Source organism: Nematocida major (assembly GCF_021653875.1).
Source record: "Nematocida major strain JUm2507 chromosome Unknown 2389, whole genome shotgun sequence".
Classification (NCBI taxonomy): Eukaryota; Fungi; Microsporidia; genus Nematocida; species Nematocida major.
Genome location: NW_025952953.1, coordinates 66413 through 91134, shown reverse-complemented (window position 1 = coordinate 91134; position 24722 = coordinate 66413). Strand labels below are relative to the sequence as shown.

At 44.5% G+C, this 24722-nt stretch overlaps 10 protein-coding genes across 10 annotated transcripts; 4 read left to right on the top strand and 6 right to left on the bottom strand.

Moving 5' to 3' along the window:
• Positions 1–92: 92 nt before the first annotated feature.
• NEMAJ01_0735 (myosin V) lies at positions 93–3620 on the bottom strand (the record flags this gene model as incomplete). Its single annotated transcript, XM_047914573.1, has 1 exon — positions 93–3620. The coding sequence occupies one exon, from the start codon at positions 3618–3620 to the stop codon at positions 93–95; it is 3528 nt and encodes a 1175-aa protein (XP_047770530.1).
• Positions 3621–4352: 732 nt separating this feature from the next.
• Positions 4353–4871, bottom strand: NEMAJ01_0734 (peptidyl-prolyl isomerase F (cyclophilin D); the record flags this gene model as incomplete). Its single annotated transcript, XM_047914572.1, has 1 exon — positions 4353–4871. One exon carries the CDS (start codon positions 4869–4871, stop codon positions 4353–4355), a length of 519 nt encoding a protein of 172 aa, XP_047770529.1.
• A 1445-nt stretch (positions 4872–6316) lies between these two features.
• Positions 6317–6697, bottom strand: NEMAJ01_0733 (uncharacterized protein; the record flags this gene model as incomplete). The annotated part of the gene is made up of 1 exon (XM_047914571.1): positions 6317–6697. The coding sequence occupies one exon, from the start codon at positions 6695–6697 to the stop codon at positions 6317–6319; it is 381 nt and encodes a 126-aa protein (XP_047770528.1).
• A 40-nt stretch (positions 6698–6737) lies between these two features.
• On the top strand, positions 6738–7181 carry NEMAJ01_0732 (S-phase kinase-associated protein 1; the record flags this gene model as incomplete). Its single annotated transcript, XM_047914570.1, has 1 exon — positions 6738–7181. The coding sequence occupies one exon, from the start codon at positions 6738–6740 to the stop codon at positions 7179–7181; it is 444 nt and encodes a 147-aa protein (XP_047770527.1).
• A 444-nt stretch (positions 7182–7625) lies between these two features.
• Positions 7626–8702, bottom strand: NEMAJ01_0731 (uncharacterized protein; the record flags this gene model as incomplete). The annotated part of the gene is made up of 1 exon (XM_047914569.1): positions 7626–8702. The coding sequence occupies one exon, from the start codon at positions 8700–8702 to the stop codon at positions 7626–7628; it is 1077 nt and encodes a 358-aa protein (XP_047770526.1).
• Positions 8703–9261: 559 nt separating this feature from the next.
• Positions 9262–10164, bottom strand: NEMAJ01_0730 (uncharacterized protein; the record flags this gene model as incomplete). The annotated part of the gene is made up of 1 exon (XM_047914568.1): positions 9262–10164. The coding sequence occupies one exon, from the start codon at positions 10162–10164 to the stop codon at positions 9262–9264; it is 903 nt and encodes a 300-aa protein (XP_047770525.1).
• A 556-nt stretch (positions 10165–10720) lies between these two features.
• On the top strand, positions 10721–12277 carry NEMAJ01_0729 (histidyl-tRNA synthetase; the record flags this gene model as incomplete). Its single annotated transcript, XM_047914567.1, has 1 exon — positions 10721–12277. The coding sequence occupies one exon, from the start codon at positions 10721–10723 to the stop codon at positions 12275–12277; it is 1557 nt and encodes a 518-aa protein (XP_047770524.1).
• Positions 12278–12657: 380 nt separating this feature from the next.
• On the top strand, positions 12658–13176 carry NEMAJ01_0728 (U3 small nucleolar ribonucleoprotein IMP3; the record flags this gene model as incomplete). The annotated part of the gene is made up of 1 exon (XM_047914566.1): positions 12658–13176. The coding sequence occupies one exon, from the start codon at positions 12658–12660 to the stop codon at positions 13174–13176; it is 519 nt and encodes a 172-aa protein (XP_047770523.1).
• A 748-nt stretch (positions 13177–13924) lies between these two features.
• Positions 13925–21022, top strand: NEMAJ01_0727 (uncharacterized protein; the record flags this gene model as incomplete). Its single annotated transcript, XM_047914565.1, has 1 exon — positions 13925–21022. One exon carries the CDS (start codon positions 13925–13927, stop codon positions 21020–21022), a length of 7098 nt encoding a protein of 2365 aa, XP_047770522.1.
• An 840-nt stretch (positions 21023–21862) lies between these two features.
• Positions 21863–24583, bottom strand: NEMAJ01_0726 (uncharacterized protein; the record flags this gene model as incomplete). The annotated part of the gene is made up of 1 exon (XM_047914564.1): positions 21863–24583. One exon carries the CDS (start codon positions 24581–24583, stop codon positions 21863–21865), a length of 2721 nt encoding a protein of 906 aa, XP_047770521.1.
• Between the last annotated feature and the right edge of the window lie 139 nt (positions 24584–24722).

Here is a 24722-nt window from a genome sequence, read left to right as displayed (position 1 = left end):
TTCTGGGGGTCTGGCTTCGTATCTGCCTTTTCTCGCTAGGAAATGCACTTTTTACCGGAAGTTTTTGGGATGAGAATTCAGGTGAACTTTCCCTACTCCAGCCACTCGCAGGAGATGTCGTGATCTGCCAGGGCCCTGCAAAGTGCCTCCTTCTCCGGGCATGTGTAAAGTGCCCTGAAAAGCTCGTTTGGATCGTCTGGGAGGGTGTTTATGGGCATGCTAAAGACGGGGAATACTTCCGGCATCTGCTCGAAGGCTGGGGAGTTCTTCAGTGCATTTTGGAGCTTTGTCGTGAGATGTCCTCTGATCTCCGGGGAAAGGGCGTTTATCGAGGCCTTCAACTGCGAGGAAGAAAAAGGCCCTAGTTTCAGGAAGACAGACCCTGTGATGACGCCTTTTCTCTGCATTTCCACGAACTCCGTGAATTTTCTCAGGTAGGGAAAGCACGCGTACGGGTCCTCAACCCCAAAGTCTATGAGGAGGGAGGAAAGCACGTCCAGGCTATTGTGCAGGTGCATCAGGTGCTTCGTAGAAACCTTCTTCTCTCGTTTTGTGATGTGCTCAAACCCTAGGGCGTCGATCCTTTTTGCGATGTACTCAAAGATCGAGACAACGACAGCCTTTGGCACGTACAGGCTGCAGAGAACAGAGTGGACCATCTTCAAATGCGAAACAATCGAGTCCAGAGAAGGCTTTTTGAGCAGTCTTGAGAGAAGATTCCCCCCCTCCAGGGCGTTCGGCTTAAAGAGAAAGTCAAGCCCAAAGTTCACGATTTCCTCGCAGAGGGCCTTGCACCCCTCCGTGAAGATGCTCTGGAGAGTCTCCGAAGTCTTTGCAGAGGGAGACGTTCTCGCTATGAAGATGGCATTCGTCAGGAAGAATCCCGTGTATAGGGGAATCGACGACTTTTTAACAACAAGAACTGCATACGCTGCGGATTCGAACTCGCGAACTCCTGCCAAAATATTCTCGGATATTCCCCCCCTGCAAAGAGCAGCTACTCGGAAGAGGGCGAAGGAGCAGCTGACAGCCTGATAGTAGGAGGGATACTCTGGCCGTATATTCTGTATGAATATCTTGCATATCTTCTTGAAGAGGCCAGACTCCCTCCCAGGAGAGGACTCTGCCTGAAGACTCTCCCCCCGAACTGTCTGCTGGGGGTTTGTCGTTGTCTTGAAATATTCTCCGCTGGAGAGTTCGTACAGCATTACTTCTATCTTGTGGCTTAGGTCTCGGATTAGCGTGTCTTTTTCCGTTAAAATTGTTTTCAGGTTTTTTATCTCGTTTTTTCTTGTTTCTTCCTCGCCCTGGAGCTCCGCCAGGAAGAGCGACTGCATTTCGTACTTTTCCTCGAGTCGGTGACAGTTCGAGCACGCCCGCAGGGGATTCGCATCGAAGAAAATCACGGACTCATCGGAGCTCGAATTCCTCGAGGGTTCGCCCTCCGCCTGCTCCTCCTGGAAAAAACCCATTCCCCCCCTCTCCTTCGGGCAGGATCTCTCCTCCACGAGAGTATCCTCTGGGAGCCGAACTTCCTCCTTCTCTTCCTCCTTTTCCTTTTCTTTTTCTTTTTCCTTCTCCTTCTCTTTTTTCTCCTTCTCCTCTTTTTCTTTCTCCTTTTCTTTTCTCGCTTGTATTTGGAGCCTGCTCCTGAGGAACCTTTTTATTACATCGGCTGCCTGATCTTCTGCCTTCTTCTTCTGGGCTTCGAGGGTGTTGTAGGCCTCCTCTGTTAGGAACACGTACTTCTTTCCCACCTGCACGCCTGGGGTCTCAGATGGGTCTCCAGCGTATCTCTCGGAGAATTCTTCCCTCGTGGTTTTCAGGTAAAATCCGAGCATGAAAATTTTCACCGTTTCAAAGACTCCTGTGAGGCGAAGCTGGTTCTTTACGTAGGAATCTGCGAATTCCTCGCAGGGTCCTGGCTTTATGCATCGTACGTAGTGCAGAGTGCACTTATTCACCTCCTCCAGGAGGGCGTTGAGGCTTTTCTGGAACTCCCCTATAACGCCAACTCGAGTGAGCTTTCCCAGGAAGGATTCTGGCTGCTGGAGAAGGCGTATTCTCGTCGCATTCAGGAAGGAGCACGTGTCTGAGTATGCATTCCTGTTTTTCTGGACGAAGTCATCCGCCGTATACGAGACAGATCCTGCATAGTGCTCTATTTCCATCGAGTTATTTCTCGTCCGAATTGTTCCTGTGGAAGAGACTTTGCTTAGCCAATTCTTAACGGACCCACTGGGAAGGAAGGATTCTTCGTCCAGGAGCTTTATAATGCCTAAAGACCCCTCAAAAACGGACTCTGCCTGCGCGAGAAGCGAGATATTGTCTAGTTCGATGCCCTCCTCCTTGAAGGCGTTCATGTTTTCTGTTATTACCCTCTTAACGTACTCCGCCTGGATTTTTTCGTTCGCGTAGTTTATGCAGAGTTGATCTAGCCCGTTTTTTTCCATGATCTCGAACCCGTATATGTCGAGGACTCCGATTTTTGCAGTTTCCTCGCGCTCTGGGGGTTTGCTGCTCTCTGGGAGGGGAATTTCCACGGGGAGGGATAGATTCTGCAGGTCCTCCACAAATGCGCGCACTCCTTTCTCGTCCAGGGACGCTTTCAGAGAGTCTTTCTCGCTTTCCTGGGATTCCTTCCTGGAAAGTGCTGAATTTACAGTGAAAACAGCGAGTTCGAATGTTTTCTCGTATACGACCCGAATGAGCGTGTTCTTGCTTGTAGTCGCGTCCTTCAGGGTCTTTTCTTTCGTGATGTTCTCCCCTGCGATTCGCAGGGACTTCCTCAGGAGAAGCTCCTCCAGGGCAGAGGATGGCACCCCCAGCATCTCCGAGATCCTCCCAAGATCCCCCTCCACGCGACACTTTCCGTTCTCTTCAAGCACTTCCACCTGCACGAGGAGATTCACGAGGAGAAGCATCCGGAAAAGGCCCAAGACCTCGCAACGAGTGACTCCCAGAGCGTGGAAGTCCGCCAGTATGCTCCGCATGCGGTCCCACGCACTTTCCGCCCCCTCTCCCTGCGTGAGCTCCTGTAAAAGCACCATTGCATGGAAATTCTGGCTTTTTCCCTCGGCTCTCCCCTTCTCCAAAAGAAAAGCCTTCACACTCGCAGAGACTATGCTATTTTCAGAGTACGAAATTTCAACGTATTTTCCAAAGCGAGACGAGTTTTTGTTGTTTTTCGTGCAGGCATTTCCAAAGAGCTCCAGAATAGGAGAAGCGTGGACGAGTTTTTTTCCTGTTTTTTCTCCCTGGGATCTTCCGGAGAGATACTCCAGGATGTAGTTGGCATTTACGCTTTTTCCAGAGCCTGATTCTCCGCTTAGGATGATGACTTGGCTCTTCCTCTGCTTTACTCCTTTGTACGCTCTTTCTGCGATTGTGTATATGTGCGGGTGCTCTGGGTTCTCTCTCGCAGTGCTTTTTTCCCTTTCCCCGTAGGCTTTTGGTATTGGCCTGTTCGGATTGACTGAGACTAGGGCGGGTCCTGCTAAGGTGTATATCTTGTCGTTTGTGTATCTCTCCTTCACTATTTGAAGGACTTCATTTTCGTCGAACTTTTCCAAGAGGGAGAGATTGTCTATCTTCTGGTGCTCTTTCATGCGGGACTCCATTTCCGTGACTTTAAGAAGAAAGTGAAATTTTATTTCAAAGCAAAACAAACACGGGCCAATCACGCGGTGGGTCTGGGGTCGTGAGAGAAAAAAGTCCTTTGAAGGGAGGGCCTGCGGAGATACTTTTTGGCCTGAACGCAGGATGGGGTCGGACCAAATACCGGTTTGTTTATGTGATCCTTTCGTGGCACTTTTAATATACGGAGCAAAAAGCAAACACTCATTTATTGCACACTCTGCATCAAGTTTAGTGGCACTTATTATGTGGTGCACAGTAAGCCGTGTTTTGGAAATGTGCAGTACTTGTTGCACGGTGGGTGGCAAGTCATACTTAGTGTGTGGTGTGCAGTAGGTCCTGCCCGGCATTGTGCAGTACTTATTGCACCGTGCACGCAATAAATCGCACTTACCCCACACTGCACAATAAACCACGCATTGGAAGCACCCAGAACTTATTCCACACTCTGCAGTAAGTCCAGAACTTATTCCACCCTCTGCAGTGCTATATGCGAAAGCAGTTGCTCGCAATTTGTTATTGCTTAGATGGGCCTAGTTAAGGGATGGGGCAATACATAAGTACTAAACTCCAATAACAATAAAGGCCGTGAGTTTCGCTAGCACTTCCCGTATTACAACGCACAGCAAGTCGCACGTACTGTGATGTTTTCAGGGTTTCCCAATGCGGAAATACTACCTGTTTTTCCTAATATAGAAATATTACCTGAAACACATTTATTTCTCTCCGCAGTTGGATATTACAATCCTGGAAATAGGTCTATCGCTTCCATCCGTGCGTGTTCCTTCGATCTTTCGAACTACATCAGCACCTTCAATGACTTTTCCAAATACAACGTGTTTTCCGTTAAGCCACTCCGTGACTGTTGTCGTTATAAAGAACTGCGATCCGTTTGTGTTTGGTCCAGCATTTGCCATTGAGAGCAAGTATGGCTCATCGTGCTTCAGCTTGAAGTTCTCATCTGCAAACTTAGCCCCGTATATGCTCGCTCCTCCAGTGCCATTTCCCTTCGTGAAGTCTCCGCCCTGGATCATAAAGTCCTTAATAACTCTGTGGAAAATAGAGCCTTTGTATCCCTTAAGGTCCTTTGCAGTTCCAGTGCAAAGTTGCCTGAAGTTTTCAGCTGTTTTTGGGACTACATCTGCTGCCAGAAGGATAACTATCTGGCCCAGGTACGATCCATCTGCAGTTATATCTAAGAAGACTTTTGGGTTGTTAGTGTCTATTTTTGCCATGGGCTAATAAAAAATAAAAAATAAAAAGGAATAATAGTAGTAAAATAGCAAATAGAAAGGGTATTAGTAATAGAGTATTAAGCCAGACAGGGAAGATATAATAAATAAATTCAAAATAGTTATAATAGAGTATTAGTATGAAAATAGGATAATGATCGAAATAATGCTAGCAATAGAACAACAGGAAGATATCAGCAGGTCATTAGGAAGATATTAGCAATAATACACTAGTAGGAATATTAGGAAGAATACTAGTAAGTTATTAGGAAGAGAGTAGTTGTTAGTAAGTTATTAGGAAGAATACTAGTATGAATAGAGTAGTTATTAGTAAGTTATTGGTAAGTTATTGGTAAGTTATTGGTAAGTTATTAGGAAGAATACACTAGTAGGAATATTAGAAAGTTATTAGTAAGTTATTAGGAATATATTAGCAATAATACACTAGTAAGTTATTAGAATAATATTAGTAAGTTATTAGAAAGAGTAATAAAAATAATGCTAGTAAGAATATTAGTATGAAAATAGGATAATAATAGAGATATTGGCCGGTTATTAGGAAGATGTTAGGATAATAATAGAGATAATACTAGTAGGAACAGAGTAGTTATTAGTAAGTTATTAGGATAATACTAGTAGGAATAGAGCAGGTATTAGTCAGACTGCTATAATAGTTGTTGGTATGTTACTACTCTGCATGGCTACTGTTCAGCTTAAATGGCAGTGTTTGCTCTTTTTGTCTTTTCTTTCTGTGATTTTCCTTTTTCTCGAAAATTTCCTTTTTCCCGTGGGATTTTGCTAAGTAAAAAGGCCTCTCCTGAGTACCCCCCCAGCACTGTGAGAGCGTGCTAATTAAAAGTGCAGAGAGAAAAAGCAGGAGTATATGCTAAAAAGTACCAGAAAATACTACTGCTAAATGCCGAAGGCATCTAATTGCTAATATCTTACTATAATAACTTACTAGTTGCTGTAACTTATCCACTAACACTATCTTACTATTAACAGCTGTAATAACTTACTGTCTTACTATAATACTACTGTCTTACCATAATATCTTACTATCCTATCCAATAACTTACCAATGACTTACTTATGTCTTGCTAATAACTATCTTACTATCCTATCCAATACCAATAACTTACTTATATCTGACCAATGACTTACTTATATCTTGCCTATAACTTACTTATATCTTGCTAATAACTATCTTACTATCCTATCCAATACCAACTTACCTATAACTTACTTATGACTTACTTATATCTTGCTAATAACTATCTTACCTATGACTTACTTATATCTTACTTATAACTATCTTACCAATGACTTGCCTATACTTACCTATATTTGCTTATGTCTTGCTATAATGCCTTGGTACAGCCATCCAATTACTATGCCTGTGCTTATTGCGCAATAACCCGAATATCTTGCTCCCTTTATTACTGCAATCACGTGTGAACATTCCCGGAAGCATCTGCCACCGACCCCGTCAAGTACACGTGCAGAGTGAGCTTGTACGAGAAGAATCTGAGCAAGTTCGGGAACTCTCTCTCGCGGTTGTTCAGAAGTATCTTTCTTCCGCCTAAATCCTCCACGTAGAAGAGGAACTCCGTATACTCCCGCAGGTCAATCTCCTCCTCTGGGACTCCCCCGTATGTAGGCTGCAGGGAAGCTGCCAGCCCGAGAATGGCCTTCCGAATGAAGGAGTAAAGGGAGTCTCTCCGTGAGAATTGTATAAATACAGTTTTCTCTCCGAATATGATCTGAGCCACGCAGACTCTTCTTTTTTCGTCTGAACTTCGCCCTCGCATTTGCCCGTATTCCTGCATATCTGAAAATTTATTCCGTGGAATTGTTTCACTTTAAAACATGGCAGTTCGCGTGGAGACTCGGGACGGAAAGGTGTACAGGCTGGAGAAGGCCCAATACGAGCAGAGTACGCTTCTGAGGGAACTTGTTGAGAGTGTAGGCTCATTTGAGCGTGCTTCTATTCTCGTGGAGAGTGATGTTTTTGAGAGGATTATTTCCTTCATGGACGCTCACTCTGGGGAGAGCCTGGAGGAAGTCAGCGGGGAGGTTTTACTCGGGGATTTTGACGAGGAATTTCTCTCTGTGGAAAGTGCCCTTCTATTTCGCATTACGTCAGCTGCTAACTATCTGTGCATGCCCCTTCTCCTGGAGATGTGCTGCCAGGTCATTTCCAGGAGTCTGCGCGAGAAAAGCGCAGAAGAGATAAAGGCGTATCTGGATGTGCCTTCTCGGAGTGTGGGAAGTGATGTAAACGTCCAAAAGGAGTACAGATGGATTGAATAGTGGATTACTCTGGGTGGGATAAGGATATGATATTATGATAGGATATTACGATAAGTATGGTAGTAAGTTAGGAATGTGAGTATTACGTTATGAGTATAGTACGATATAAGTATGGTATTATGATAAAATTATTATAAAATAGTATTACATTATCACGTTATCAGTATAGGTATGAGATTTCTCTATTATTACGTTATTACGTTGTCAGTATAGGTATAGGCATGTTATTATAGCATTGTTATTACATTAAAAGTATGATACTATGATAAGATTATTATAGCATGATTATTACGTTATCGGTATAGGTATGTGATTGCTCTATTATTCCGTTAGAAGTATGGTACTATGATATGATTATTATAGCATTATTGTTACGATAGGAGTATGCTGTGGTTATTATTTGGGTGTAATTATCTCTTATTTTTCTATTTCTTTATTTCTTATTTACTTTACGGGGGCTTTTGCTGAATAGACACAGCAGGCTCTATTTTGCGATATATTCGCGTATGCCTGAATTGAACGAGACAGTTCCTGCGGGGTGGCTCTATGCGCGTGATTCAGTGGAGAGTGGGCGAGAGCAGAGGCCTTTGCTGCCTGTGAAAGGAGAAGGGTCTTTTTGCTGCAGGTGTGCAAAGAGGCTTCTCTCTGGAGGGCTCTCTGGAGGGCAGAGAACGAGCGAATGTTCTCTCTTGGGCTGGGGAGTATCCCGAAGTCGCAGGGTATTTTCAGCCTGAAAGAGACAGAATCACGCAGTTTCTGGCTAGAAGCACTGCAGCATCTCGCAGTCCCATTAGACTCTTGCCTGCGCAGTGCAGTGTTAACTACTTCACTAGTATTAACTACGTCATTATTAGTACTAACTACTTCATTGGTTGTATTACAGAGTATTTCATTATTAGTACTAACTACGTCATTATTAGTATTAACTACTTCACTAGTACTAACTGGTTCATTATTAGTATTAACTATTTCACTAGTATTAATAACTACGTCATTATTATTGCTAACTACTTCACTAGTTGTATTAATAACTACTTCATTATTATTATTGCTAACTACCTCATTATTATTATTAATAACTACGTCATTATTATTGCTAACTACTTCATTGGTTGTACTGCTAACTACGTCATTATTATTGCTAACCATATTATTACTACTAACTACTTCACTGCCATTAGTACTGCTGTTACTGCTGGCCGTTTTGTTTTTTTGTTTTTTCTGTGTGCTTGCGCTCTCTTTTCTGGTTGTGTACGGGAGTATTTTGTTGAGGAGTTGCTTTGTCTCCCTTTCGAGTTCAAGAACGGTTTCTGTCACTTCCCCTTTTTTCTTCATGATCATAAGCAGCTGCCTTGGAGTTAGGCTATTTGCGTCTCTTTCCATCAATTCCTTGTGCCTCACGTATTTTGGAAGAGTCTTCCTCCGCCGGGTCTTTCTCTTCTTCACGGGGATCTCTTCTATCTCTATGTGGGAAATCGGGGAGGGAGGGCACTCCTCATACGCCTCTTCTGGGATCTTCATGTGAAAACTCCGCAGAAAAATAAATGCTTATAAAGTGGAAAAGGCGGGCGCGGTTAAATGCAAAAATATTAGAAAGTGGGCGATAACCTGAAAATATCCGCATTGGGAAAGTGTGGATGCAAAAAAACGGAATGCCTGCCCGAATACTCACGAGAAACACAGGAATACCCCGAAATATCTGAGTTTTCACCAGATGGTAGATCATTTACAGCTATACGATATGGGCAAGCCAACAAGCTAAATCTTGCTCTATTTATCGAATAGTTCTTGCTCTTGATCTTGTATGGTGAAAATTCAGATATTTCGGGGTATTTCTAGGAAGAGAAGGGCTTTATATAGCCCAAAGAATGGGTATTTGCGACAGTCTATTTAAGCGTGTTGAGCTTAACGAATATATTAAGCAGTTCTCTCCCATGCTTAATACTCTACGCATTGAAAATGTGCCAGGCCTCTTCTGTGCTACTGCAATCTATTTATTTACCGCGCGAGCGCGCACCAAGAACCGCAATTTTTTTCTTATATTGTTTTTGCGGTGTCCATATTAGGAAATATTTCCTAATCAGGAATTCTTACCTGAAAGTTTCCTCGATCCCATGCTGAACTTTTTCCTGCAGCACGTGTATAGGATCGTAGACGTGTTCCCAACTGCCATCATAAAAATCAGGCACGCCCCAATCGCGGGCTGGTAATTCTCCCAGCGGTGTGACACCTGCAGGCTAAAAATGTAGTAGGCCACGTATACCTGAACTCCCTGGAAAACCATCAAAACAGAAACAGCAACCCCGAAGTTGGCGGTCATGGACAAGTTCATGACTTCGCTCGTGATCTCCAGCGGATGTGCTCTTTCAATCGACCGCAAAATGTACAACCGCCGCATCTGGTACTGGTACTGCACGACCTGCGAGCAGGAAAGCACAAACAGAAACTTCAGAACAGGCACACGGATGTAGACAAATGATGAATCAGGGCACGTAAGCATAATGGCTGTTATCACTATGCAGATATAATGGTGTAGAATCCACCACATCTTTATGTTGCTTCCGTTATTTATGAGAATGTGCTCTCGTATCGTGAGCGTGGAGTAAATGTACATTTGCGCCAGTATTTGCAGCGTGTCCAAGATCTTGCTCGTCATAAAGAGGTTTATCAGCGTAAATACAGTTATTATTATCGTGGAGTAGAGCTTGAAAGACTCGTAGTCCGACTTGTACTTGTACTTTGACGGCTCTGGGAGCTTCAGCTGGCTCACCCCCAGGAAAAGCGCAAGAAAGTTCGAGGTTGAAACCTCCGAGGACGCCTTTAGGAGGTGCCTAGCAGGAATTTCGGTTTTATTTGCGGCAATTTCTGAAAGAAGTTTCTTCAGGGCAGACTTCTTCTTTTCAGACTTCTCCGATAAAACGGCCAAATCCTGCAGGATATCAGCAACTTCTTCAGAGGGACACTTTCTTGCTGGTTCTTCCATGCAGAAAAATAAAAAAAAAAGAATATGCGAGCAAGAAAGAGAGCAAGTGAAAGAGAAAGGGAGAAATAACCAGAACAAATTTATTACAGGCACTAGACTGAGAACAAAATACTATTGCCACTATAATAACAGCCTTAATATTCTCTTGCCAACTATCCTTCTATTATAACTATACTACTATAGTAACTAACTATTCTTCCATTATAACCCGAATTCTCTTACTATAATAACTATAATGCTATAATAACTGTCTTGCTATAGTAACTATAATGCTATAATAACTAGTATTCTCTTACTATAATAACTATAATGCTATAATAAATATCCTTCCATTATAACTGTCTTACTATAATAACTATACTATAATAACTGTCTTGCTATAATAACTATAATTCTATAATAACTAGTATTCTCTTACTATAATAACCAACTGTCTAACTATCTTGCTATTGTTACAGCCACAATACTATCCTTCTATTTCTACTATGCTGTAGCAACTGTCCTGCTCTTTATTTTCTCTCTATTTTCTATTTATTCTTTTCTTTTCTGCACTTCCATGGATAAAGCCGTGAAAACCCCGAAGGGAACTCGCGACTACGTGGGAAGCGACAAGATTAAGCTGGACAGGATCATCGAACAAGCAGAGAAAGTGTATAAGTCCATGGGAGGAATCCCCTTCGATACGCCTTCTTTCGAGATAAAGTCTACCCTCACGCAAAAATACGGAGAAGAGTCTAAGAAGCTCATTTACGACCTCGCAGATCAGGGCGGTGAAATATGCGCCCTAAAATACGACCTGACAGTTCCCCTCGCAAGATTCCTGGCAATGACTAAGACCCAGAAAATCAAGAGATTCCACACGGATAAAGTCTACAGAAGAGATCAGCCTGCCCTAAACAGGGGAAGATACAGGGAATTCTACCAAAGTGATTTTGACATTGTAGGGGAATACTCCCACATGGCAGCAGATGCTGAAATAGTCTTTTCCGCCTGTGAGATTCTGCGGGCTTTCTCTGGGGAAATTTCCAGGGACATTCTCGTGAGAATAAACCACAGAAAACTAGTCGATGGAATTATGTCTCTCTGCGGGATAGAATCGGAGATTCGCAGGGATATCTGCAGCAGCATAGATAAGCTGGATAAGATCCCGTGGGAAGATGTAGCCCTGGAAATGCAGAGTAAAGGGGCTTCTTCAGAGAGTATTCAGGAAATCAGGAAATTCACTCTCGTAAAAGGCAGCATTCAGGAGGTTATTCGGGGAATTCCGGAACTGGCTCGGGCTGAGAGTGAGGCCGTGCACGATCTGATGCGGCTTGACGAGTTACTCTCGCTCTACGGGGTCGGAGAAAGCGTAGTTCTGGATCTGAGCCTGATCCGGGGCCTGGAGTATTACACGGGACTCCTCATAGAGGGCGGATACGTGGGACTGGAGGGATCTTTCGTCGCAGGAGGAAGATACGATGGACTGGCAGATGCCATGGGGGCTAAGCGCGAGAAGAAGAGCAGCAAGCCCAAAGAGAGTAACTGTCAACAGATGGATAGTAGTAGTAAAAACACTAATAACAAGAGTACTTGTAACTGTCAAGAGAGTAACTGTCAAAAGATGGATGGTTGTAATAGTAGTTGTAATCCTGATGATACTGCTGTGGAAGCACTTTGTGATGGAGTGAAAAATCTAAAGTGTACAAAAACCCCAGAAAAATGCAGAGTTTTAAATACATCTAGTTCGAGCGTAAAGTGCGTGGGGATGAGCCTGGGCGTAAGCAGACTCTTCAGCGCCCTCGAGGGACCGGAGAGGAAGACGTACACGGAAGTGCTCGTATGCTCTGTGGGGTCGAACCTTCTCAGTGAAAGAGTCAGAATGTGCCTTCTCCTGCGAAGGAGCGGAATCAACGCAGAATACTTCATGGGAGAGAGCAACAACTTCGCACGGCACAGTGAATACGCGGAAAGTGCAGGAATAGGCACTCTCGTCCTCATCGGGAGAAAAGAGATAGAGACGGAGACGTATCAGATCATCTCAGGAGAGAGAAACAGCAGGAAGAAAGTGCCAGTGCACATAGACAGAATAGCCGAGTACATCAAGGGAATGCGAGAGCCAAAAAATGAATAAACATGTCACTTGAGATATAAAGAGATAGCAAAACAGTTATTATAGTAAGATAGAAGGATAATACAGACATATAGGAAGAGCTATATAGATAGCTATTATAGTAAGATAGAAAAATATTATGATAATTTGATGTGTTATATAGCTATACTACACTATATAACTATACTATTATAACTATACTATCTAACTACACTATATAACTACACTATAGATCTATACTATATAACTATACTGAAACAATCATATACACTATCTAACTATCTTATTCTACTACTATATTCTTCATTGTTCTGCTATCCTTCTGCTATCCTTCTGCTATCCTGTTGTTATGGTGTTATGCCTTTCTTTTTTTTCTTTGCAAATTTTGCAGAGTAAAATACATGCGAACTCTTAAGCACCACGAGAAGAAACTCCTCAGAAAAGTAGACCTTCTAGAATGGAAAGGCACTTCCACTGTGAGAGAGCAGGCAGTCACTAGAAGGTATCAGCTCCAGGACAGGGAGACGTATACAAAGTACAACTACATCGTGGGGATGATAAAAAGACTCTCCCTCGCCCTGGCTAAACTCAACGATAACGAGCCAATGAAGCAAATCCTCGTTCGGGAGCTGTCGAGTCGCCTTTTCTCTCTCGGCCTGATCAACGCAAAGACTCTTTTAGAGTGTGCGGGCATTTCCGTCGCTGCTTTCTGCAAGAGAAGGCTCAGCTCTGTCCTGGAAAGCACGAAAATAGTCCCAGATATAAAGACAGCAGTGACTTTCATAGGAGATGGGCACATAAAAGTGGGGACGGAAATCGTCACTGATCCCTCCCTCATCGTATCCCGAACTATGCAGGACTACATCACGTGGAGAGAAGGATCTGCCGTAAAACGAACAATCGATGAGTTCACAGAGTAATCCGGTATTATAAGAATATGAGAATAAAGAAAGTATTTAGATAGATAATATCTTATTTAGATATATATATAGTAGTAGTTAGTTAGACAGTTGGATATAGTAGTAGTTAGTTGGTTAGTTTGATAGATATTAGTAGTAGTAGTAGTTAGATAGATATTAGTAGTAGTAGTTAGTTAGATAGTTAGTTAGTTAGTAGTTATTTAGTTTGATAGATATAGTAGTTGGCTAGATATAATATGTTGTTTAGATGGCTGGATAGATATACATTTGGTTGTTGCAATAGTGCTATATCCACGGTAGTAGTATAGTAGCAGACTACTAGAAAATAAAATAGTAAAATATTTATTAATAAAACACTAACTCTCAGTATAAGTACACATTATAATAAAATCATTCAGCACAAAAATATATTATTAAAAAGAAAAAAGAATACTATTATACTACTACAGTGTTATACAGTACACCAGTATAACCAGATAGTATTACGACGGTCTAATTATACTACTATACTACTCAGTAGACTATATGGATATATCAATCACTGATTACACAATCATATATCTAAACATGCTATACTATCCACACAAACATACTACTACATATTCTACTAACCATCTAAATATGCTACTATCCGACTCTTATCCTATGCCAGCCATCTTACTATACTCCTGCCTCTTTCTGTAAAGAAAAAACAAAAATCCACGGATCAGGCCTTCCTGGGTATATATAGTTGCTATTATTATTTTTTATGTTTTCATTTTTGAGGGTAAACCTTCCAGAGTGGAGTGCAGGAAGTACACTTTTCAGCAGATTCACATCTTCAGCAGCAAATATGCTACTCGCTCGAATGCGCCGCATAATTCATCCGCTGCAGATAGAAAGCATATCTTTCGACATAATAAAAGGCATTTTTGTGCTGGAGGGCATAAATGCACAAAATCACACGGAGGAGGGCCTTCTCGTGGAGATTCGCATAGAAGCTGCAGTAATTCGCAGCAATTGGTTCAACAACGAAGTCCCCAGCATCCACTGCAGCAGTGCCCGCATAAAGTGCAGTCGGACAGAGTCTCCAGGAAAGTGTAGAGAAAGCAAAAAAAAAAGTACACTTTCCAGAATGCTTGAGGCTTTATTCGGGCGCGTGTACAAGGCGCTTTCCTGCAGGGTGGAGGCAGAAAGTGTTCAGATGCTCTACAAAGGATACGCTTTCTGTGGGAAAAACCTCTCGGCAGAAAAAGCCCGGGACGGGTGGAGAGTTTTGGGAGAGTTTTCCGGGGAGAGTTTTGGGGTGAATCTTCGGGAGGGATCTGTCCGCGGGTGGATATGCCCGGAAAGGGCGGAAGTTTCTGCGGAAGTCTGCGGGAGTGTGGACTTGCACGCGCTGGAGGCGGGGGCTTCACAGATTTTGGAGGACTTTTCTGGGAGGCATAGAGAGAAAAAACCTGAAAATTTCAAACCTGAAAATAACGGGGTGGTTTCCTTATTGGGAAATTATCCCGTAAAATTCGAAATTTCAGGTTCTCTTCAGATGCGAACGTCCCAGGAGGCGAAGCCCTTGGAAGTCTCGATAGAGGCGTCCGGAGAGGGCACGGGGAAGGCTGCAGCAGGAAAGGCCCGGGTTGAGGCTACCTACAGGCACAGCACCGTGAAAACACGGGCAAATGCCCGCCTTGCAGAAGAAAGCGGGAAAAAGCCCGCGCTGCGGGTCCACGTGCAGAAGACGCAGGCGGAAATAGACAGGAAAGACGCGGGGGAGATAGGGCATATGGTGGGTGCTGTTAGAAAAATTTTAAGAGTGTTTTTCTATAGACCTGAACCTGAAACTTCCTCATTAGGAAATGACAGTTGCACTCCCAGCAAATTTTGCACTTTCCTATCGATTTACAAAACAAGCGTGTTTTTCCTGGCAGGCAGAAACAGCGTGCACTTCCAGGCAAGACAGGCCTTCTTTGCCTTCGAGAAAAGCCAGGTTCGCATGGGCGGGCTCTGCATGTGCACCGTAAGAAATAGCCTCCTCCACGAAAAAGAGCCTTTTATTGTAGGGATAAGCGCGCTTTCCGAGTACGCAAAGGAAAACGGGGTTTTGGACGTGCAGGCTCTTGACGTGGGCGTGAACAGCTTCGCACAGGCTGTTGTGATGGGGGTTTTGCTCGGGGCAGAAGGGAAAGGCGCTAGAAAAGGGGAGCCCCTGAAAAATAGAGACAAAAAAATTGCAAAGGTTAACGGCATTTCCCAAATTGGAAAAGTTGACTCCGATGAGGGAAATATCGCACCAGAAGACGGAAACATCCGCATAAAGAAGTGCACAGTATCAGGGAAGCTCGGGGCAAACCACCTTGTGGGCGTGGGGACGGACCTTTTCGTGGGAAGTTCGGGAGTCCTTTTTGTAGACGTGTTTGCCGCATTCGTGAACGGAAAGAGCCTTTGCACAGCGACGCCCGTCCACGTGCTCTTAGGGGACTCGCTGGAAATAGCCTGCACAAACACGGAGATACACTTCCCCGGGGATGCCTTTGTCGTGCAGGTTGTGCGAGAGTGCAGGGCCATGTACGCCTGCATAAAAGAGGGGAAGGCCGAACCTGAAATTTCCGCATTAGGAAATGTCGTTTTTTCAGATAAAAATTTGCAGGACTCACCCAAGGAGAAAACACTGCCAAGTTCGGACGGGGGTTCTGTTCCAGGGCAAGGCTCTTCAGGTATGATCTCCCTGAAGAACACGACCGTGCATCTTCCCCTGCACGGAAGCACAGTCACTCTGCACTCGCCGGAGACCGTCCTGGGAATAGACACGGAAGGATTTCAGATTTTGAAATTAAGCGTAAGTGTTTTGTATAATTCCTGTACACTTTGCGTTCTGTCGAATAAGCTGCTCTTTCTCCTGCGGGAGAGGAGAGTGGACGGGGCCTTCTCCTGCAAAGGACACGTGGACGCCGACTTGTACGTGTACATGGTGAACAGGGCACTTTTCATACAGGAAATATACACTATGGTGACAGATGACGTAATTTCAGACATTTCTGTATACGAAAACAGGGCAACGGATCTTTCTCCAAATAAGGAAACATCGCCCGATGCGGAAAATGGCTCGGAAAAAAGAGAAAGCACCGCAGCAGACGACTCTGTCTCCGAGGAAAAGCCAGACAAAGCCCCCGCAGAGACACCAGACACTCCAAAAGAGAGGACAGAGGAGACTCCTCTCATTGTCGCCATCTTTTTCGACGTAAGCGTGTACCTCGTTAAAAACAAGAATACTCTCTGCAAGGTCATCAATAGCGTATCTCTGGAAATTTTTAAGAGACACTTTTTTTCAGGAACAGTCGCACTCTCAGATACGAAAGTGTGGGCGGACGGATCCCTCGTCTGCTCGGCCCCAGAAGTTTCCGTTGAGCTCGCAAAGACTTCGGAGATCGAAAAGGCCTTCAACATTCTCGTTGGAAAAGTATCCGTCTCAGACGATATTGGCCTTTTCCTGGACATTTACACAGTTCTCCACAGGGTAAACTTCGTAAATAATATCCCCTCTGTGGGAATGCCCATAAGCATAAAGATCCGCGTCTCACAGGTCAGCATAAAATCAGACCCTCTCGAAGTCGACATCCGGAACCTCCTCGTGATCAACGCATACATGCAATTTGAGACCCTCTTTTTCCTCGCGAAAAAGCCTCTCCTGGCCTTTGCCCCATCACCTCCACCGGAAAAATCGGAAAAATCGGAAAAATCTCGGGAAAGTGAAAAATCTTCCCTAAAAGTGACCGTTAGGATCTCAGCGCATGAAATGCAGGAAATCCACGCGGTTGTTGACCCCGTGGAAACACGGACGCTCTCCCAGGAGGAAATAGCCGATCTCCTGCGCGTGGGGAGGACTCTGAACGTGAAAAGACTCCAGAAGTACCCAGTCCCTGGAAATTCCATCTTCCGCGTGGAAGTTCCCTCGATAAGAATTTCAACGGCAAAACCTCCTATTATGGCGTGCTTGAGGCAGTTTTCCCTCTCCGCAGTGCAGCTGCAAAGCAGTCCCTCCGTGACTGTCGAAGGCTCTTTCCTCTTCAGAGTCTTCGTCCGAATCCGAGAGACAAAGCAGCGCGAGATCATGTGCGAGACAGTGCCCGTTTTTCTGAACTTCCAGACGCAGAAGTCCCTCGAAAAGGAGGAAGTAGGCTTCTGCAGTGTGCCCTGCGGGGAGATTTCGGACCTGAAAAGCGAGTCTCTTTTGGTGCTTGTCGCTTCCTTCATCTTCAAAGACACAATCCGGGTCCGGCTCAGCAAGAAAATTGTCGAGTCTTTTGAGCCAGAGGAGAGGAAGATCCTGCTCACGAACTTGACGAATACGAAACTCGCCCTAGATGGTGCTCTCGTCTTAAACTCTCTCATTTTGGAGCCTCTTTGCAGCACGAAGATCCACCCGGACGCAGTAATTTCAGCAGAAAGTGCCCGGATATTCGACACTTTCACGCCTGGAACGAAAAAAGTCGTTGAAATGTCCGGGAAAACGTACTTTGGGACTTTCACGGAGGAAACAGCCGTTATTCGCGGGGGAACCAACTTCAAAAACATCACGGACATCACAATTGCGGTTGAAGTTCGGAATGAGCAGGTTTTTCTCTCGTCTTTTTCCGAGTGCTCGCACGCAGAGATGCTTTCAGACTTCGCTGTTCGCCTGGAGGGGTCGGAAACGCGCTCGCGCGTGGGATTTTCTCTCCCGGAAAGCGGAAAGTTCCCGGATGGGTCCATGCACGTCCTGGGGAAGAGAAAAATAGAACATAATAGCACTTTTATAAGTGCAGTCTGCCTTTTGGAAGTTCATGGAAATAGTTCGGTCCTGCACTTTCTCTTTCACCACGACTTCGTCATCAGCAACTTCACCCCGTCCCCCGTGCACTTCGAGATAAAAATTTCTGCAAAGTCGAAGGTCGAAAAAATCGTTGGAAATTCGCTCTCCGGGGAGGTAAAGCAGCTCTCCGGGAGTGTTTCCGTTGAGGAAATGAAGAAAGTCCGGCTCCGCATAAATGCCAAGGCCGACATAAGCAACATCTTCGAAGAGTCGACCTGCAAAGTCTCCGTTACGAAGGGAATAGTCGCAGTGAAGGAGGTGAAAAATGTGCTTATAAGCGGATTCCCGGTCGACGTGGGAATTTCCCAAATCACCGTTTTCCCCGTGGTAGTCGCAATTAACAAGACCCCAGACGCGCTCAGCCTCAGGTCCGGGAGCTCGCTCGTCGAACTTCCCCTGAACGCGCAGGTTCCCCTCCACACGGCCCGGGAGAGGCACAGCATCGTCTTTAACGGGGCAGAAAGCCCCAGTTTCAGCTCGAAGATACAGTATAATACCGTGTTTCTCGACGTAAAAACAGAGGCCCTGAATAACTACCTGGTAAACGTATACTCCGGGGAAGGGGCAAAGGAAAAGATAAAATTTGTGGTCGTAGAGTGTGCGAATGTCGTAAGAAACCTGACGGGGCTCGATCTCACGATTATCACGGACAGGGAATTCTTCTGCGGGACGGGGGAAGACGTTCCCCTGCACTTCCCCAGGAAAAAAGGCGCGAGTTGGATCCGCTTGGGAAGGCCGGGAGCGTATCCGGAGGCGGAAAAAGGCGGAAGTTCAGCCCCGAATCTCCAGGAAAAACATATTTCAACGGAAAAATTTTCAGATCAAAAATCAAACCTGAAAACAAACTCCCTCTTCACATTCGCAGGAGGATTTGAAGAAGATTTGGGGGATTCCTTGGGGGCAAGCTATCTCCCGATGGAGGGCCTGAAGAAGCACTTTGTGAAGATAAACTCCGTTTTTTCAGAGGCTCCTTCCGCAGGAGTCATCTCTTCCGTGGTTACAGGCCAGCAGGACGCAGTGAACCCGCAGGAAAGATCGATAAATAGGTCGATCCTCCTCTCAGTGACGATACAGAGCCATAACTCCCAGAGGAGAATAATCCTGAAAAAAGAGAGAAAGTGGCCGTACCTGATAAAAAACACGTCAAAATCCGTTATGAAATTCGCACAGAAAGACCACCCAATAGAGTACGTCCTGCACCCGGGAGAGTCTCTCCCGTACTATTGGGACAGCTTTAAGGCGCAAGCCGCCTTCAGAGTTTCCGTTGGAAAGACCGTTTTGGAAATCCGGAATTTTTCTGTTGTATCCGCAGAAGGCTTTAAGCTCACACTTTCCTCGGAGAGAGACCGGAAAATTCTCACCCTCTCAGAAGAAGACACAGAGACGGGAGTCGAACCCGCGCCCATCCAGGGGACCCTCTTAAAGCTCCGAACAGGCAGAGTCTCCTTCAGCCTTATAGATAGAGCAGAAAACGAGTTTTCAGCCTTCCATCTTTTCAACATAAATGCAGTCTTCCTGGTCTCAGATAACGGATGCGAGTTTATGGTGAAAACAGGAAGCGTCCAAATGGACAACCAGGAGCCCCGCGGGTTCTACCCCATTCCCCTCCATACGCCTATTTCCTCGGATGTTTTGACCGTTTCCGGGTGGGTTTTGGACCGGTTTACAGTCAGGTACCTTAGCGTGGTTATGCTCCCGGCAGTTGCGGAAATCGAAGAGGTATACATTATGAAGGTGATCAGACACTTTTTCTCGCTGAATGAGCCCACGGAGGACCCGAAGTACTTTATCGTGTGCAGCAGGTGCAAGCTCCTCCGATGTAAATGCACTTTTTCAGATCCTGAACCTGAAAAATCAGGTTTGATGGAGATTGGGTACCTGAAAATTGAAGCGATAAAGTTCAAGTGCTCGTTCAGGCGCGCGGAGAAGGGCTCTCTAGTCCCGCTTTCCTCAGTGTTCTGCAACATAACGAGCAGTAAAGTAGCCCTTCCCCCCGTTGAACTCTTCGACATCTACGCAGAGTCCTCGGAGATCTGCCAGATCATAGGGAGAACGTACAAAAGAGGACTCATACGGAATATCGTCTCTCTAGTGCTCTCAGCGGATATAATGGCTTCCCCGGGGGAGCTCTTCGACAAGCTCGGGGTAGGAGTCCACGACCTCATTTACGCCCCGTATAGGGCCCTCGATAATCCGATGCTTCTTTCCAGGCACCTTCTAAAGGGAGGAAAAAGCCTTGCCACGAACGTAGTCACGGGAGTCGCTGGATTCGTGGGGAATGTAATGGGGAAGTTCTCCCAGAAACTCGCGGATATTTCGATGGACGAGACTTTCGCAGAAGCACTTCGGGAGACCAGCTGTACGTACGTGGAAGAGGCAGATCTGGGACTTCCCGTGAGAAAGACGCATCTCTCAAAGGCAGGGGAGAAGTTCATGGGATCAGTCATCAGCGGATTTAAGGGCGTAGTCCACAGTCCCATGCAGGGAAGAAGGTCGAATGGCCTCAGTGGAATGGTCCAGGGGGTGGGAAAAGGCCTTATTGGAGCAATAATAAAGCCCATCTCCGGAGCAGTTGGACTTGTCCAGGGAATATCAACGAGTATCTCCGGAGTCCTTGGAGATGATGCGCCTCTCCTGAGGATTCAGCTCCCAAGAGCCCCTTCTCTCGACGGAGTCCCATGCGAGTACGAGTTCGAGAGAAATGCATACTTCCGGGCGTATTCTGTGCTGGCTCGGAGTGAGGGGGAGAGAAAAGGGGAGAAGTTCCTCACGGGGGGAATTTGCTCGCGGAAGTATATCGGATGGTCAGTCCTGATTTCAACGAAAAGGCTCATTCTGTACAATAAGGAGGAGACGCAGGAAGTCCTTGGAGTGCCAATTGCCGAGAAAGTCGAGGGGGAAAGAGACACTCTCGTCTCAGTCGGAGCCCTGGAGGTGCATTTGGAGGGAGTGCGCGTGTTCAAGGACATGCAGAAGTATAGTAACCTGATGGTGCACCATAAAGAAGGCAGTGAATAAAGGCATTGTTCAGAGTATAGTATAGTAGTATAGTATAGTAGTATAGTATAGTAGTATAGTATAGTATAGTTATAATAGTATAGTTGTAATAGTATAGTTATAGTATGATGGTATACTAGTAGGACAGTATGTTAGTATAGTAGTATAGTTATAATAGTATAGTTATGGTAGTAGTATAGTATGTTATTATAGTATAGTATAGTAGTATGTTAGTATGTTAGTATGTTAGTATAGTATGATGGTAGTAGTATAGTTATAATAGTATGTTAGTATAGTATAGTTATAGTAGTATAGTATAGTTATAATAGTAGTATAGTAATAGTAGTATGTTATAGTATGATGTTATAGTAGTATAGTAGTATAGTAGTATAGTATAGTTATAGTTATTATTGTAGTAGTAGTATAGTTATAGTATAGTTATAATAGTAGTATAGTATAGTTATAATAGTATAATAGTATGTTATAGTAGTATAGTATGTTATTATAGTTATAATAGTTATAATAGTATATTTACTCCTTTGCTTATTCTTTTGTTTGGATAGTAGTTAGAATTGCCTTTTTATTTTCCGTATGATGAATGCGCGTTCAGTATAGTATATACGGCAGGCCTTGCAGAAATAATAGCCCAGGAACTAACTATACTAAAAGCACATATTATCGTGCAATGTTTGCTTAGGACTTCTGCATTGCATATGAATATGAGTGTAGTGCTATGAGTATGCGGGTGCAAGTGAATTTCATGCTATCTATTCTCTTGCCCACTGTATATTTCCTTTGTCTTCATATTGCATGCGATGGAGGACTCTCCCCTTTCTATGTGAAGTATAATAGCTTGAATAACTAGACCACTGCATCTGTCTCGAGTGTTCTAAGCAGTTTTAGTATTTGGCCGCTTTTCCATGTCTGACGCTCTTGCAAGTACTTCTTCAGGAGGTACTTGATAATATCCAGATCCATAGAGGAGTGACATGCATTCAATATACGCCTAATAAGCTCGGTTGTTATTTCTATTGGGGCAATTCTATCATAAAGTTTTTCAATGAGCATTTTTTCGCTGGAATGTGCATGCAGTGCGTATATAAGCCAGAAAAGGTCTAGCATATAACCGACCTCCGCAGAATTCGTCAGTTCATTACAGCCCACGTCAAAAAGACGCAGGTTAATTTCATCCGCTAACTGGATAACATTCCCTGTGAATATGGCCTTGGCTACACCCACTTTAAATAGAGCACTGCAGTAAGAGAGGGGCTGATCCGCACAAGATCTGTAGTTTCTGATATAGTCCATGACGCCATCTGCAGCGAAATCACTCCCTTCTGGAGCATATTTGTGCAGGTGTTCAATGCAGTTCAATCCCAAAAAGAGACGGCGAATATCCCTGTGCATTAAAATGACTTTTGGGCTTAGTGCATATATAAAACCTAGCTGCGCAGGAGCCTGCAAGCAGGCCTGTATCAATCTAGGATCATCTTCCAATGAAATATATGCTATGATGTTTAAGACTAGGCGCACTCCTGGGTGGGTTTTATTTAGGAGGATTTCCTTCCCTTTAGCATGCAGGAATATACTAGATATAATGTGTTTGTTGTGGTGCATTCTTAGAGTGTGATGTAATAAGAAGATGACGTTTTTCTTATCAAGGCTAGAATCCACTACAATATATTCTGTAATTCGAGGCATCATCTCTTCTATGGAAGAGTCGGAAAACTCTACATGCTTTAACGTCCAGTACAAAAAATACTCTGCTAATATGCAGCCTACAAATGTTTCATCAGATCTGTAGTTGCTTGAAGCAGCGTTGCACATCTCCGATTGACCATTTACGGAGTTATATCTCTCCTGCAGGTCCAAGAACAAGTGTCTACAAGAAATTTTCATATCCAACCCCAGGGATAAGCCAGTTTCTTGGTTTTTGTAAGTTAAGCAGATAGGGGCAAAAGCATCGAATTTACCGTTCTTCTGGACGCCTATACACCCATCCGAAACAGATAGTTCAATCTCCTTATTTACTGAAAGCTCTTTAAAAAGGCTAAAAATATATTCCTCTATTTCACTGTATATGTTTTTCTCTGGGTCTTCTTCTCTGTTTAGTCTTTGCGCAAGTCCGTCTATTTTTTCCTGCTCAGTGTCCAGTCGGCCTGTTACTTCGGCAATCACGTACAGAACGTTCATAATGCCAGACCGCATCTCATTCCTGTACTTGCTCTTGTAGTCTATTCGGTCGCACTTTAGGCCAGACATTACTCTATTCCACTCTTCAAGCACTTTTATAGTCGCACACTTATTTGGAGCAACATCTTTCAAGCTGAAGAAGTCTTTCAGCTCCTTCGTCTCAGGCCGGTCTTTCCTGTCGCCTAGCATCCGTAATACGTCGTACTTCTTCTCTTTTGCATCGTATGCCAGAGAGCAGAATAGCGCGTACAGGCCTGTTTCCACACAGTTAGAGAAAGTTCCATTTATAAACTCACCTTGACATTTGTCGTACAATCGCACGGACTTATAGCAAGGAAGCATGCTTTTGGTGTAAAACGGGACTAAGCGCATTCCCACTAGGTCTGACACAATGTTCGAAAGCGGCTGCAAATACTCTTCTGCCTTCTCCTTCTCTTCAGTTGCACAGAAGCACTGGTTGTATATGTCTTTTTTTCCTGCAGAAAGTTCTTTTACACATCCCAAGGACTCGAGAAGAGTGTGGACACACTCCAGAAACTGCACTGCATCTTCCTGGCTTTCTATGTACTCAAACACGTACGCCTGTATAAGAAACTGCGGAGTGTTTAGAAACTTGCCTGTGATAAAGTCCTCATATGTGTCCGGAAGTTCTTCTGGCTTGTTGTACTTCTTGAAGAAGGCTACGACCTTTGCAAAGTCTTTCTGCGGAACTGACATATGCAGTTTAGCGTCTATGTCAAAGAATACATGCTCGCTATTAGATGTTTTTTTGTCTTTTTTGGCTTCTCTCTTGTACAGGCTCTCCGCATTCCTGGTTTTCCACAGTGTGACTTTGGTGTGTGTTGCATCAATGGGGACTATCACGCCCTCGCTCAGAAGCAGCAATGAAGCCAGCACATAGTTCGCCTGCTCCTTCGTGCAAATGCGCTGTAGAGTGTGGATGAACGAGTCCTCCTTTGCCACATGGATCGAGAGGTTTCTGCCGTCAACAGACGGGAACATCCGTATAAGCGTGTTGTGATAGTTCTCGGAGTACTCAGAATGCTCTGGGCTTTCCACAGCAGCATTTTTGCTTGGGCCATATGCCTTGTCGTTTCTCGCACTTCGGGTGTGCTGGTACGCCCCGGCTTCCGGATGATTTAGGTTTTTAAGCCACTTCAGCGTGTAGTCTGTTTCTATCTCGGGCGATAAAAACCGCTTGCAGTGCATGTATCCCATTTCTGAGTATACGTATCCGCGAATCATGTTTAGCGGGCCTCTTGGGTTTATAATCACTTTGTTCTTTCCGAATTCTGCCTTCTGGAGATCCATCAGCTCCTCAAGCAAGATCCTTGCGTGAGAATAGCACACCAGAAACGCTAGAAATATTGCCGTAAACTGTCTTTTCATGCGCAGATTCACTTAAAAAATCTTTTTTGCAGAAGCTACTTTTCTAAACTGCATTTATGAAACATCATAAGCTGCATTTATACATCTAATCACTGGGGGTTGGGACTCCGCGCTAAGATCTATTGGTCAAACTATGCAT